This window comes from Hipposideros armiger, unplaced genomic scaffold, assembly GCF_001890085.2.
Source record: "Hipposideros armiger isolate ML-2016 unplaced genomic scaffold, ASM189008v1 scaffold_35, whole genome shotgun sequence".
NCBI lineage: Eukaryota > Metazoa > Chordata > Mammalia > Chiroptera > Hipposideridae > Hipposideros > Hipposideros armiger.
In genome coordinates, this window is record NW_017731385.1 from 5,528,313 (window position 1) to 5,542,195 (window position 13,883).

Consider the following 13,883-nt stretch of genomic DNA (forward strand, 5'->3'; position numbering starts at 1 on the left):
CAGGTGTTATCTGGTTTGTGGAGTTATGGGCCATTTCATTTTAATACTTTTCTGTATTTGAAGTTAAGTAATGCATGCTAAGAAAAAGTATAAAGTCATCAATGAAACAAAGAGGTAGAACTAGAAAGTGTTCCAAGTTTAAAGGAAGAAGGAATTATTTCCGTGTCATGAGTGTGGGGGCCCCGGGGTCACAGACCACGCAGTGGTGACCTAGGTGGGCAGGCCGGACAGAGGGCCTTCCGGTGGGAGGAGTGCACAGGTGGGGACAATGGGACCGAGGCCTGTCCTCAAGGGGCTCCACTGAGGGAGACAGCATCACAGGACCATAGAATTCAGTCCAACTGTCGCATCTACATGGGAAGGGTCTGGGATGACAGAATGGACAGTGGGGGAGCTGCGGCTGGTTGCTGGAGGCTGAGTCCAGCTGGCCAGAGGGATGGTGTGGTGAGAGAGCACCAGACACAGGCCCAAGCAGGAGAGAGACTGACGTCCCCACAATCTCGGTGCCCAGTTTGGCTGTAGGAGGTTCCAGAGGAGGGGAACTACAGTCCATTCTCTAGGAGGAGGATACTGCAGCTGCCAATCTGTGGGGGTGCTTTAGGAAGAGGGGCCCTGGCCGCTGGACCTGGAGTGGCCGGGAGGCCAGTGGGCACAGAGTCCTGGGGTGGCACTACTGGGGGACGGCACCCCCACAGGCATCAACACTGACATCAGAAAGAGGAACAGACTTGAGCGAGAATGGGAGGACGTGAGGAAATGGTGAGTCTTAACAAAGTGTCACCAAGATGCTGGAAGGACACTCAAGCTCTAGAAAGCCATCACTCACACCTCGTCCAAAATACCTGTGGTTCGCGTTTATGATACAGAGAACTTAGTCATCTGATGTATAACGATGCTCTTCCTTCCCGAAGAATAAAAAGGTTTGTGCTGTTTTTCCAAGGAAAAACGCAACACTCCCACAAAGTAAATGGCAATTAGGCTGAATGACAGCAATTCCTCCTGTGGGTACAATGTCATTATGCTGGGTCTTCACGGTCATTACACAGTAAGTACCTGTGCTGGGAGTGCAATTCGCATCCACAAAGCTCGCTACCTCGGCATCACAGACCTCGCTTGTTTTGACTCCTGGATTCTATGGCAATTTTACACAACTTCTCCTAAAACCCAAGAGCATTCACGACACAGCATCCTATGGGCATTTGTTACAGGCAGTTCTAACAGGCCCAGGGGACCCACTGAGGGGCCGGGAAGGTACATTTGTACCAAGGAGCCCGAGGGGGCTTGGACCTGGTTTGAAGACCCTCATTCTAGAGAACACAGATTCAGCAAGCTGAAAAGGAATAAACTAGGATGAGATCATTCTAGAAACAAACAGAGGAAGAGGCACTTGAAAGTTGGTTTCATTTCACTCCCAAACTGCAGTCCACATCAATACCCCCCGCAAATAACTTGAAAAACTTGATGAATCCATGTTTAAGTTTTTTACTCTCCAAATGTAATACAATTCTTCAGCTAAAACAGAAGTAATGAGACAAAATGGTTCTGAAAAGTACAATAGAAAAATACTGTTCACTGGTTTATTTTTTCCGAATGAGCAACAGGCTATTTACAAATAAGCAGGTCTCCAATGATGTATATTAAAATGGCAAGTCTAGGACTTTGAAATCTAAATGAAAAACAAATTTATTAAGGCACATTTGATCCGTGAGTTTAAAAACAAACTTTCTGGTGTAATGACAGATTCATTTCACTTTTGTCCCCAAAACATGTGAGCACCAAAATTGTCAAAGAACACTTAATATTTAGTAACACAGTAAGGAATGTGAAAATTAAGGAGGGGGAAAAGCGTTTTCAAAAGGAAATCTTTGGAGATCAGTTTACTGCAAATAAAACACACTAAGAACACTCCTGATACACATAAATACTAGCAACTAACAGGTACTTGAGAAATGGCAGCGCTCTAAACAATGAACATTAAATAAATTAAAGGAATTCCAGATACAAACGAAAAAACGGCAATTAAAAAATGAAACAGCCATCTCCACCAAGGTAACACAGACAGGATGAAGTGAACAAAAAGCAAATCGTTTTTTTTTTTCTGTTTGTTTTTTGCCAATGTTTTCATCAGGGCAGGTTTTTTCCTGTTTTTGTTTTAGCTTGCGTACATTAGATTTATTACCTTAATTCTTCTTTGACATTCTAAATATTAATATTTTACCCTTTAAAGAGAAGAGTCAGGAAAAGGGAAAAGAGCAAATCCTTGGAATTTAATGCCAGGTCCAGGCGGGCACGCGAATTACATGGAGAGCCATGTTATCTTTTTGTGCTTTCCTCGCTCCCTTTGCTTTTAAAAATCGACATGACCGACACGCGCACAGGGACACTCTGGAAAGCTCTCTTGAAGAGGATGACACAGCTAGCATCACATTTCCTTATTTTACAACTGCAACACAAAATGGCTTAAAAAAAAAAAACCGTCCTAAAAAAAGACAAAAGGTAGAAACTGTGCAATGTTAACAGTTACAACAAAACATTTCCCAGAGTTACAGTGTTTTGTTACAATAATACTTTGCAGGAACGTTCAGGTTTTCTGCCATAGGACTGCAGCTAAGGGGTCTGACAAGGAAATGGAACAACAAAAACGGTTCGGTCACCAGGTACATTTCAAGTCATAATTAAGCAGGTCTGCTACATAATGGTCAGCCAAAAAAAAAAAAAAATGTGTTCAAAGGTAAACATGATCACATTTTGTTCAAAAAGCTCCATCTCCAAAGAGTCGTTTTGTAAGAAAATCACGTGTAAAATATATCCTTGTATGGACTTCAAAAACTGATCATACAAAAAATTCTTGAAAAATAAATTAGATAATTAAAAATGTCTTTGCCAGCAGAGCTGGACATCAGGCTGTCCTCATGGAGCCATTATTATTGCTGCTTTTACTGTAACTCGGGTCATTTTTTTCTAGCCACATTTCCGCCAACTGCTGCGTCGACCCGTATGTGGAGGCTTTGGACCCCAAACACATTTTATACTGTCTGGGATCGAGATTGGGGTCACAGAAGACAGGGTGGTGGACGTGCACGACCCCCACTTCTTGGCTCCTGAAAGTCTTCAAACCTGCCTGGACCACCTTGTTGAAAAGATCCACGTCCTCAAGCCCCCAGCCTTGGATGGAGACGTCAAAGCCGCCCACTCGGACGAGATCTCCTTTGTAAATACAAGTGATGCCAAACCCATAGTTTCGCCAAAAGCCCGTTTTTTGAGTAAAGGCAAAATGGTTGTCACTGGGAACTTTCCCACTATAAACAATCTTTGGATCGTACTGGCTGAAGATGATGGGAAAATAGATTTGTTGGCCCAGCACTGTGTTTGCCCGACATCGCTGCAGGAATTCTGTAGTAAACACGAGGTCGACGTCACAGAAGAAAAGCAAAGATTCGTTATGAAACTGGGAAGACCCGACTTCCAGGGCCAGCGCGCGCGAGAACTCTCCAGACACGGGCAGGATCTGCATGTCGGCCTTGGGGTACTTGAGGCGGTAGTCCCTCATGAGCTCCACCTGCTTGGCCTTGTCGGGGTTGGAGTCGGAGTTGAAAAGCAGGACAACCAGCTTGACGTTCTGACTCGGGATGAGACACGTCTTCTCGAAGTTGCTCATAAACCTCACAAACATGTCAAAACGTCCCGACAGAGGGATCAAGATGTTGATCTTTTTGTCTTTGGGTTCCCTGTGCTCGCTCTTGACCCCGGGCAGCTGGAAGGGGACGAGCTTCTTCAGGGAGTTGGAGAGGAAGGACAAGGAGCCGGACTCGCGGTTGATCTTGCTGGCCAGCTCCTCTGCGTCCAGCTCCTCGTGCTCCACAAACTGGACGCGGCTGAAGGTTTGCTGCAGGTAGGCGTGCCTGCGCACGGGCACCGTCATCTTCTTCCCCTTGTGCTTCTTGTACAGCAGCAGGAGGTCCAGGATGTACTCGGCCCCGTACATGGGGTTGACCCGGCGGTAGCCATACTGGATCTCCTTGAAGTCGATGATGCGGCCTCTGGTCTTGGCGTTGACATTGATCATCTCCATGACCTGCATGACAATGTCGTCCAGGGCCTCCCTCTGCGCCGAGTCCATGCCCCGCCGCGGGGGCTGGCCATCGGCCGCCGAGTACAGGTACTTCCCCGTCAGAAACTCCCACTCCAGGATCTCCTCCCGCTGGCGGGGCTGGAAGCGCATGAAGGACGGGGGGACCCCCAGCTGCAGGTCTTCCTTGCGCGTCTCCGTGTTGCTGAACTTGCTCATGAGGACAATCTCGCGGTGCAGCTGGACCGTGCGGTGCCGCAGCTCGGCGATTTTGCGGCTGAGCACGTAGCTGTGCAGCCGGTACTGGTAGGGCGGGTTTTTGTTGGGGTGCAGCGTGATGGCTCGGTGGATTTTGCTGTTATGGAGATCTCTAATGTATCCCTTTTTGTTCTGCTCGTAATTCTCATAAAAAAGCTGCTGCATCTGTTAAGAAAGAAAGAGACGGCTATTTTAGTACTCCGTGACCGAGGGTGCCTGTCTTTACATTCCCTCACCTACCTACGCACTTTAAAAACCCCAAGCATCAGAAATCACTCTCCATGAGCCACAGCCTAAGCCCACGCTCCAGCAGTCCAACAAGATGAGGAGAATTAACAGATACAAACTACGTGAAGAACAAGGCTGCGTCAGCGACCCAAGCTGGCCAGTGCAGTTCTGCAGGCGGACAGAATTATCGGTCTTCCCATGGAGGAAAAATTGAAACTAGGAACACGACGTCGCTCGTGCACATGTGCACTTTGAAAGCCCTTCAAAGGTTCGCTCCTTCTGGTCAGGGTCTGCTCCATACGGGCCGGAGGGTCGGCCTGCTGACTTCCATCCAGGTCTCCACCAGCACAGACCCAACCCGAGGGGCGCTCAGAGCATCGTGCAAAGGGCGGGCAATGGCCAAGGGGCTTCATGACCCCACCTTGATCTCCCTGTCCTATCATAGGAATTTGGGAGGAACAAAAGTTTGCAGTCCATCGGTCAAAATGGAGTCTGCCCCCCAATGTAGTAGGGAATATACTCAGCTCCCTGGTACGTCTGCTTCCTACACCATCTGTGATCGAGGCCCTCTCGCGAAAGCAGCCATCTGTAAACCAGGGAGTGGGTCCTCACCAGACCGGGAGCAGGCCTGACACTCTGACCTTGAACTTCCAGCCTCCAGCGGTGTGAGGAGTGCATTTCTGCTGTTTATGCTGCCCAGTCTACAGTACTTTTGATCCAGCAGCCGGCAGACTGAGACAAAGCTCGCAGCGCTTGGGAACAAGGCAGATGGTCACTGCCAGTACCTCCAGGGTCCAGCTCAGGGCCCGACACATTCCAAGACTCAGCAGAGGGTTGATGAATTAATAAGGAGTCAAGTCTTTAAGCACAGCAAGTGTCAAGAAGTTGTTAATGATTTCACTGCAGAAGGTGACAGTGGAGGACTCACACGATACCATATGCTTGGTAACTAACATAACAGGACAAGGCTGGGTTACTCAGCCCAGGATGTATTTTTAAACGTAAACATTTAGAAGAAAAACATATATACCTTTTCAGTCAAAGGACATAGTCGTCCTTTGGTTTTTAGTGCCTAAAAGACCAAATGCTTACGTGCGCGTTTTACTCGTGGCTATGAGAACTCCACACACAGACAGTGAGCTCTGAGGGAAGTGCTCTGTAAAGGCACATGCCTGACTTCTCCCACAGGCTCAGCAGGACTCCATGTCCCCACACATTTCCCAGAATGCTTCACAGGCTGTGTGCGGCCACTGCCTTCCTAGGGACTGAGTCTAGGCAAGCTTTACCTGAAATCCAGGGTGTGTGTGCTAACGGCACAAATACAAAGAGAGAGAATGGCTGACTAACAGCTTGTGGAAGGAAGCCCACCATCCCCTGGAACCATCACAGACTGCGAATTTTAAACTATATAGTGAAATTGTAGGCACTTTCTGGCTAAACTCCAAAAGTCTGACTGGAAGGATTGCTGTTGTATTTTTTTTTTTTTAACAAAGAAGAAATCTATTGCAAGACTAGAGAGAGAGAGCGACAGCGAGAGCGAGAGAGAGAGAGATTGACTATGTGTGTGTTTGGGGAAGGGAGCACTTAATTTTATTAAAAATAAGGCCAAATCTATGCCCAGACTAGCTGGTGCCTGCACCCCATGTCACCCCAAAGGATTTACTTAGTACACTAATGCTGCCACAAGATAAATGTTTTAGACAAGGAAGCTATCCACCTGACAGACTAGATGGAATACACACCAGCTGTGACCTAAGAAAAACCTAAGTAAGTGCCAGTGAAATAGCTCCCTTTCCAAAAGGGCAGATGTGGACGATGTACATACTTTACAGGTGAGTAGACCGAGGAACAGTAAGGATGTACATGCACCCCCAAATAAGGGCATTAATGGAGATGCCAAGATGCTGCCCAAACCAGCTTCCAGTGGCCCCTTCTGGTCATGTTGGGCAACCCCTTTCTGCTTCTATACAAAGCTTTGGTGTAGAGGTGAGGAACCATTTTCTCTCCTCCTCGACATGAAGGGGGGAAATTTTAATTTCAGGGAAATAGTTTGAGAAATATGTTACAAATCACTTTCAAAATTAAGAACAGGGAATATAAAGTATAATTTGAAACAAAAAAATTTTAAACTTTTATTAAATTTATTGAGGTACCATTATATAAATTTCAGGTGTACAACTTTATGACACGACATCTGTACACACTATCGTGTGCTCACCACCTGAGGTCTGGTTTCCTTCTGTCACCTTGTATGTGACTCCTTTACCCTCTTTGTCCTCCCCACCCTTCTTCCCCTGTGGTCACCCCATTCTGTGTCTGTGAGTTTGTTTGTTTGTTCATTTATTCATTGTTTTATGTCCCACATATGAGTAAAATCACACGGTTCTTATCCTTTTCCATCTGACTTATTTCACTTAGCATGATACTCTCAAGGTCTATCTATGTTGTCACAAATGGCAGTGTTTCATCTTTTCTCATGGGCGCATAATATACTACATCTTCTTTATCCAATCGTCCATTGAAGGACACTTAGGTTGTTTTCATGGCTTGGCTATTGTGAATAACGCTGCAATAAACACAAGGGTGCAGATATCTTTTATGAATAAGTGTTTTCAACTTTGAGGGTAGATACTCAGAAGATGGACTGCTGGGTTGTATGGTAGCTCTATTCTTAATTTTTTGAGGAATCTTCATAATATCTTCCGTAGTGGCTGCACCAATTTACAATACCACCAAAGGTGAACAGAGATTCCCTTTTCTCCACATCCTCGCCAACACTTGTCATCAAAGCAAAAATTTCCATGAGATATTAGAGGCCAGCTTAGAGAAGAATGATCCAGAAATCATCTGTAACTCCTGAAATGGAGGCAGGAGAGACACAATGGAGAAGTGACCGCCGGTGTCTGGCCCAGGCTCACACTCGGCCATCTCCAGATCCCACCCAACCAGCCCCTGGTCGTGAGGCTGTGAGTCCCCTTTGCACTTTCATCCCATGTCACCCAGTTGCCTGTTCCCATCAACTGACGTCAGCACTTCCGGATCTCACTTCTACCTTTGTAGTATTTCAGGCATTTGCATTTGACTTTGGAATCCCTTGAAAAGTTCTTCTCAAATGATCTTTGTTTGTTTTTACCTTGACTAGTTTCGAGCTTCTCTGCTGTCATTTGGGTTTTTCCTACCTTTCTGTTTCTCTCTTTAAGGATGCCTGTGGCAGTTAAGGAAGCACACCGTGGGTGAGATGGAACGGAACCACTTTGCTCTCAGGCACTCGAACGAGAAATAGTTGGATCCTTAAGCTGGATGCCTACATCTTCCATCTACTGTCCCTCACTCATATTACAGCTAATTCACTGCTCACTACAGGGATCTCCATTAATCAGGTAAGATTTCATTTCGGAAGTCCAGGTGATTTCCTGAATTCAACAGTAATGAAGTCCCCAATCCTTAAGCGGTAGAATCCTGACTAAAGTAAGTCAAAATAAAACTGGTACGAGAAATAAAGCTATTATTTCTCTGGAAGAAGGTTTAGAATGTAACAATTTAAAAAATAAGGCTAAGAAATAAGACTACACATTTAATGCTTTTATGCTGGTCATAAGCTGTAAGATCTCAGACAAGTCACTTGAATTTGCTGGGTCTCAAATTTTTCTCATTCATAAAATGGCTGTATTGTACTGGAGGTTCCTTCAAGGTGAAGAATACTAAGACTTTCTGTGCCAACTTTAGGGTCAGTCACAGAGAATCCTAATGTCATGCCCCATGTCCTTCCTTCCACTCGTCCATTCTGACGGTTGAAGGTGTAGCAACCGGATTCAACTTTCTTTGTATCCAAATGTATTTGGAGTATTAAAGGGTAACAACACATCCCAATTAACTGTTTCCATCCTATAAAAACAAGCCTCCAATTCTCTATAAATAGTTTAAGGATATGAGATTCATAACAGTTCATTTTAATAATTCCAGGGGTAAGAAATATGTAATGTTTTTTGTTATAAAAATAGTTTGAGTACCAAATTTAGAATTTAAGAGGATTTTATTATTGTAAAGTGTCTCAATAATCTATAATTTGGCACATTCTTTGGAGGAATGTTACAAAATGGAAAGTTAAAAAGTACTGCAGAAGAGAACACACCATGCATACGGGTTATTTAATAATCAAAGTTATTCCTTGCTTAAAACACACTGAAAAAGCTTTTCTAAGATGCAAACAGTCCCGCTGATGGCTTCCTTTAGCATCCAGCACCCGTAACAGTCCTAATCTTTGTTCTAACAAGTACCCCCATAATCCTGGCCTCCAGCAAAGGATCCCTATCGTAAATCTGAGAGAGGCTAATAAACATCAAGGTCACGACATTCCCAGGAACTTCTAGTCCAGCTGGGAATAACCATCAACTGCCCACATCTAATCTTCAGTTAACAAATGTCTTCTCTGGCCTCATTAGCAAATGTCTTCCTTGTCCTCTGTAACGAAGGCCATTCTCTTCCCATTAACTGCTTACATTAACATCTGTCATTAAGTACCTATTTCAATCACATCAACAGCCTATCACGGCTCTGGACCGACAGCTATTTCCAGTTCTGATTTATACATCGTTTCGATTCATTACAGAGAATTCCTATCCTTTCTTCCTGAAAAACTGGCTCAATGAAAAATATGGGTTGCCTAAATGTCAAGACAGCACAACTGGTGGTGGTTTCAAATAACCATATTGACAAGTTTTGAATATTTAAATTAACATTCTCAGATGCCTCCAGGTAGGATTTCCAGATAATTTATTGTCTGAAGCAGGACCTTTTGAGATGAAAAAAAGAAATCTGTTAATAATTAGGCCAAGACCACAGGCATACACGGGGCCTGTCCCCAGCACTTAGGGACATGTGGTTACCCTCTGTGTCCCTGTTAGGTCCCTCCTAATTAGTTTTGTGTGTGCTTTGCAAATGCCCATCCAATTAAGTTCAAGGATTAGGTACTTTGTATTTTAAAGACCCCATTCAAAAAAGTAAATTTTTGATGAGAATGAAACTGGGTCTCTAGTGGTAAAAGAATGGGAACTATATGTGTGTCTTGAACGGTTAGTGTCAAATTCTGAAATCTAAATATTTTTTAAAGAAGTCTGACACATTTGAAAATAATTGAGACTTAAGCTTGGCAAAGTGAAGCGAGCTTAACTATTGGGAGTAATCAGACATTTTTCTACTAAGACCATAAGCAAAGTGATCAGGGGAAATCAAGTCTGCAAGTGAAGGTGGTTTGAGTGGTTAACAGCAGTGATGGTGGAAGGACGAGAGAGCCCACTTCTGCAGTCAGAAACCTGTATCCAAACTCCCATCTCTGTTCTGACGATCTTGTGACCTTGGCAGAGTCGCGTAAGCTTTCCAGACATCACCTTCTGTCTCTCCAAAGATAAAGCCGCAAACGCGGCTACATTATCAAGAATGAATGTATGCAGAACTATCTTTAAATGAACAAAGTCGTATACTAACATGGCACCACATACTTACTGAACACTCGTGACACTGAGCGCAGGGGAAATTCGAAAGGTCACGTCCAAAGAGAGGATAAGTTCAAACCAAAATAAAGCACAGGAGTGGGTGGCATCACAACCCCAGCCCTGGGCCTGCACACGAGCGACGCTCTGAAGGGTTCTCTCTAAAGGCATCTCTGGGACCCGACTCACATGAGGCGCCCAGGTCCGGTCACCACGGGTCCCACTTACATGGCCCCTCACGGTGCTCCTTCCTAACCCTAGTCAGTATGTGACCACATACCAGCTCACACACGGGACTAAAAAATCTGTACGCTGTAGTCTAGGGGGATCACCAAAAATCAATCAATAAAAGAAAACGAAAAACAAATTTGGTTTGCAAGGCAGGAGGCGTGTGCCAGGCTGGGGAGCTGGGAGAGGGCAAGTATGGTCAGCTCCTCTGGTTTTTTAGGAGCAGCTGGAAATCTGGCTGCTTGTGTTGTCTCCTAACCATGAAGTGCTAGCAACCAGTTCAAATTGGAAAGACAGAGAGCAAGGCAGAGGCAGAGAGAGAAATGACAGCCAAAATCCAACTGGGGGCCAAATGTGGCCTACCAGTTCACTCCCTTCTAGGATTTTTTAAAAGTCTATTCCTGATTTGTCATGGAATATTATTTTATAGAAAGACATTTTACACTATTTTAACTTACCCCATTTATCTTAGACACAAACAAAAAAAATCTAAAGATTCAAGCAGCCTTCAACAATGAAGTCTAATGACTTGGGACAACCGGCTGGAGTTGGTGTCACAAGATGAGGCCATGAGACAGGGCAGCAGGGCCTGCGAGTGTGTGGAGGACAGAAACACAGCCCAATTCCCGTCCACTCAAGTCTTCCAAAGCACGGCTACTGCTTTAGACCCCAATGGTATGAAATGCAGCGGCTCAATCTCACACACAAAAGCCGGACCCGACAGTATCTGTCACGGACACAGTACTGTGTCTGCAGTTGGGGGGTGGGGAGGGGCACCCTGGCTTACCTTCCCCTGTGGGGTTATGACTCCAGGTGTGTCTTCTCCAACCAACCAAAGTCTGAGAGGGGATTCTCACTTCATAGTCACCACGCAAAGAAAGGTATGAGTTCTTAAAGTTTTCTGTCACCAAAGGTCATGCTGGAGAGGGGAACTGGGAAAGGTGGAAGAATGAAAGGGCCTGTTTTTAGGGACAGAGGGGAGCTATTAGTTTTAAATCCCACAGTGTTACATTTCCACAGGAGTATCTAATTAAATATTTCCAAAATGTAGGCAACCAACAGAGGAGCAAAGGCAACACAATGGGGCAAAGACAGTCTTTTCAAGAAACGGTGCTGGAATAGCTGGTCATCCGCGTGCAAAAAAAAAAAAAAATCAATTGAGACAAAGACCAAAGCCTTCACCAAATTAACTCAAAATAGATCATAGATCTAAATGTAAAACACAAAACTCTGAAACTCCTAGAAGGTAACATAGGAGAAAACCTAGATTAGCTTGTTTACGGTGATGGCTTTTTAGATACAACACCAAAGGTTTGGCCCATGCAAAGAGATAATAGCTTCATTAAAATTAAAAACTTCTCTGCAAAAGATGCTGTCAAGACAATGAGAAGAAAAACCACGGACAGGGAGAAGATATCTGTCAAAGACATCTGATAAGGGACCCAATCCAAAACATACAAAGAACTTTTAAAACTCAACAATAAGAAAACAAACAACCTGGTTAAAAAATGGACAATACACCTTAACAGACACCTCACCAAAGATATAGATGGCAAGTAAGCATATGAAAAGATGTTCAACATCACATGTCATTAGGAAATTGCAAATTAAAACAATGAGATACCACTACACACTTATTAAAATGACCAAAATTCAAAACACTGACAACACCAAATGCTGGCAAGGATGTGGAGCAACGGAAACTCTCATCCATTGCTGGCAGGAATGCAACATGGGACAGCCCCTCTGGAAGACAATTCCTTACAAACTGCCAAGTTTCTTACAAAACGAAACATCCTCATACCATAAGATCTGGCAATCACATTCCTTGGTATTTTCCCAAATGAAGCGAAAAACTTATGTCTTGCACATGGATGTCTACAGCAGCTTTACTCAGAAGTGCCAAAACGCAAAAGCAAACAAGATGTTCTTCAATATGCAAACGGATAAATACACTGTGGTCCATCCAGACAATGGAATATTGTTCAGCAATAAAAAGAAATGAGCTATGAAACCATGAAATGACACGGAGGAACCTTAAATGTGTGTTACTACTAAGTGAAAGAAGCCAATCTGAGAAGGCTACATACTGTTGATTCCAACTGTATGACTTTCTGGAAAAGGCAGAGCTGTGGCGCCAATAAAAGATCAGTAATTGGCAGGAGTGGGTGGGGGATGAATAGGCAGGACTCAGGTTTTTAGGGCAGCAAAACTACTCTGTGTGATTCTGTAGACACATGTCATCCATTACACAGTTGTCCAAACCCACGGAATGTGCAACACCAACAGTGACCCCTAACACCAACTATGGATTCTTGGCGATGATGATGTGTCAGTGTAGGCTCATCAGCTGCAACAAATGGACCGCTCTAGTCTGGGGTGCTGGTAATGGGGGAGGCTGTGTGTGAGGTGGGGTGAGGGGACACGGGGGGGCACAGTAAATAGGAATTCTCTGTACCTTCTTTTCAATTTAGTTTTGAACCTAAAACTGCTCTTCTAAAAAAAAAGTTTATTAATTTAAAAACCACATAGGCACCTTATTAGGAAAAAAAAAATCTTCAAATTATTTGTTAATTAACGTGGATTGTAGGGGAAAACTGCTAATCCTTTTTCTCTAATTTTTTTTATTTATAATCAGTTCTTTAGTCCATTCCCTCATTCACTCATCCATTCACTGCTCAAGGGAAAACAAACCTTTAAAGGAATATATAAAATATACTAAATTTCAAATCCTTTGTGGAAAGAGATAGGTGGAAATACAATGCAAGTGATTAACAATTCACAGTGAGTAAGATCTTTCGCCCTTTTAGGCTGTAATCTATACTAAAAAGACCTATATGAAAAGGGAAGAAATACTTTTTGAGCATTTGAGCATTTACCATGAGACACCATGCTTCTCTCTCTCTCACATTCTCTCCAAACATGCACACGCTCATTCAATCCTCACAACTTTAAACCTCTTAAGGGCAAAACCTAGTACTCTCCTAGGTGCCTCGCATAAGTAATTGGACAATAAGTACTTGCTGAATAAATGAATGAACGGGTATTATTTCTCCCATGGTACAGATGAGGATAATGCCACAGGTAACAATGTCAGTGCCTCCAGCTGATATTTAAACACAAGGAAAGAGAGGCACCACACGCAACAGAAGAGCTAACACCTCAGGAAAGAGCACACACATCCAATTCCACACACTGGGTGTGCCTGCCCATCAAAGACGTCCTGTGCCCACCTCAAACCTACCCCTCATATGTCCAGACAGTCTTCAGGGTCTGGTGGGCAGGCCAGCCAAAGAAAGGCCTCTCTGCCAGGGGGAAGGACATGAGCAGAGACTGAGGGCAGCAAGGGGCTAGGGCATTAGGTAAAAGCCGGGGTGGGGGTGGAGGGTGGGACAGGGACAGGCTGTCATCCCTCCAGAACGGTCATTTCTTCAGCAAATATGGCTCACCGCCTCTGCAAGGGCCACACCTGGGAGCAAGGAACAGGCTCCGGGGCCTGACTGTCATCCACCCTGGCGCTCTCGCCAGGGCGGCAGCCCTTCCGACTTCCAGAGTGGGCCAGTCTCTCCACGTGGGCTGTGGCAGGGCTCACTCACGGGCACAGTGGGCCT

At 44.6% G+C, this 13,883-nt stretch overlaps 1 protein-coding gene across 1 annotated transcript in view; it reads right to left on the reverse strand.

Moving 5' to 3' along the window:
* Positions 1-1,550: 1,550 nt before the first annotated feature.
* CHSY1 (chondroitin sulfate synthase 1) overlaps positions 1,551-13,883 on the reverse strand; it is a 61,394-nt gene continuing 49,061 nt past the window's right edge. Inside the window, exon 3 of the mRNA XM_019637833.1 lies at positions 1,551-4,492. Coding sequence (XP_019493378.1) covers positions 2,900-4,492 — 1,593 coding nt within the window. The 3' untranslated portion in view covers positions 1,551-2,899. The remainder of the gene's footprint in view (positions 4,493-13,883) is intronic.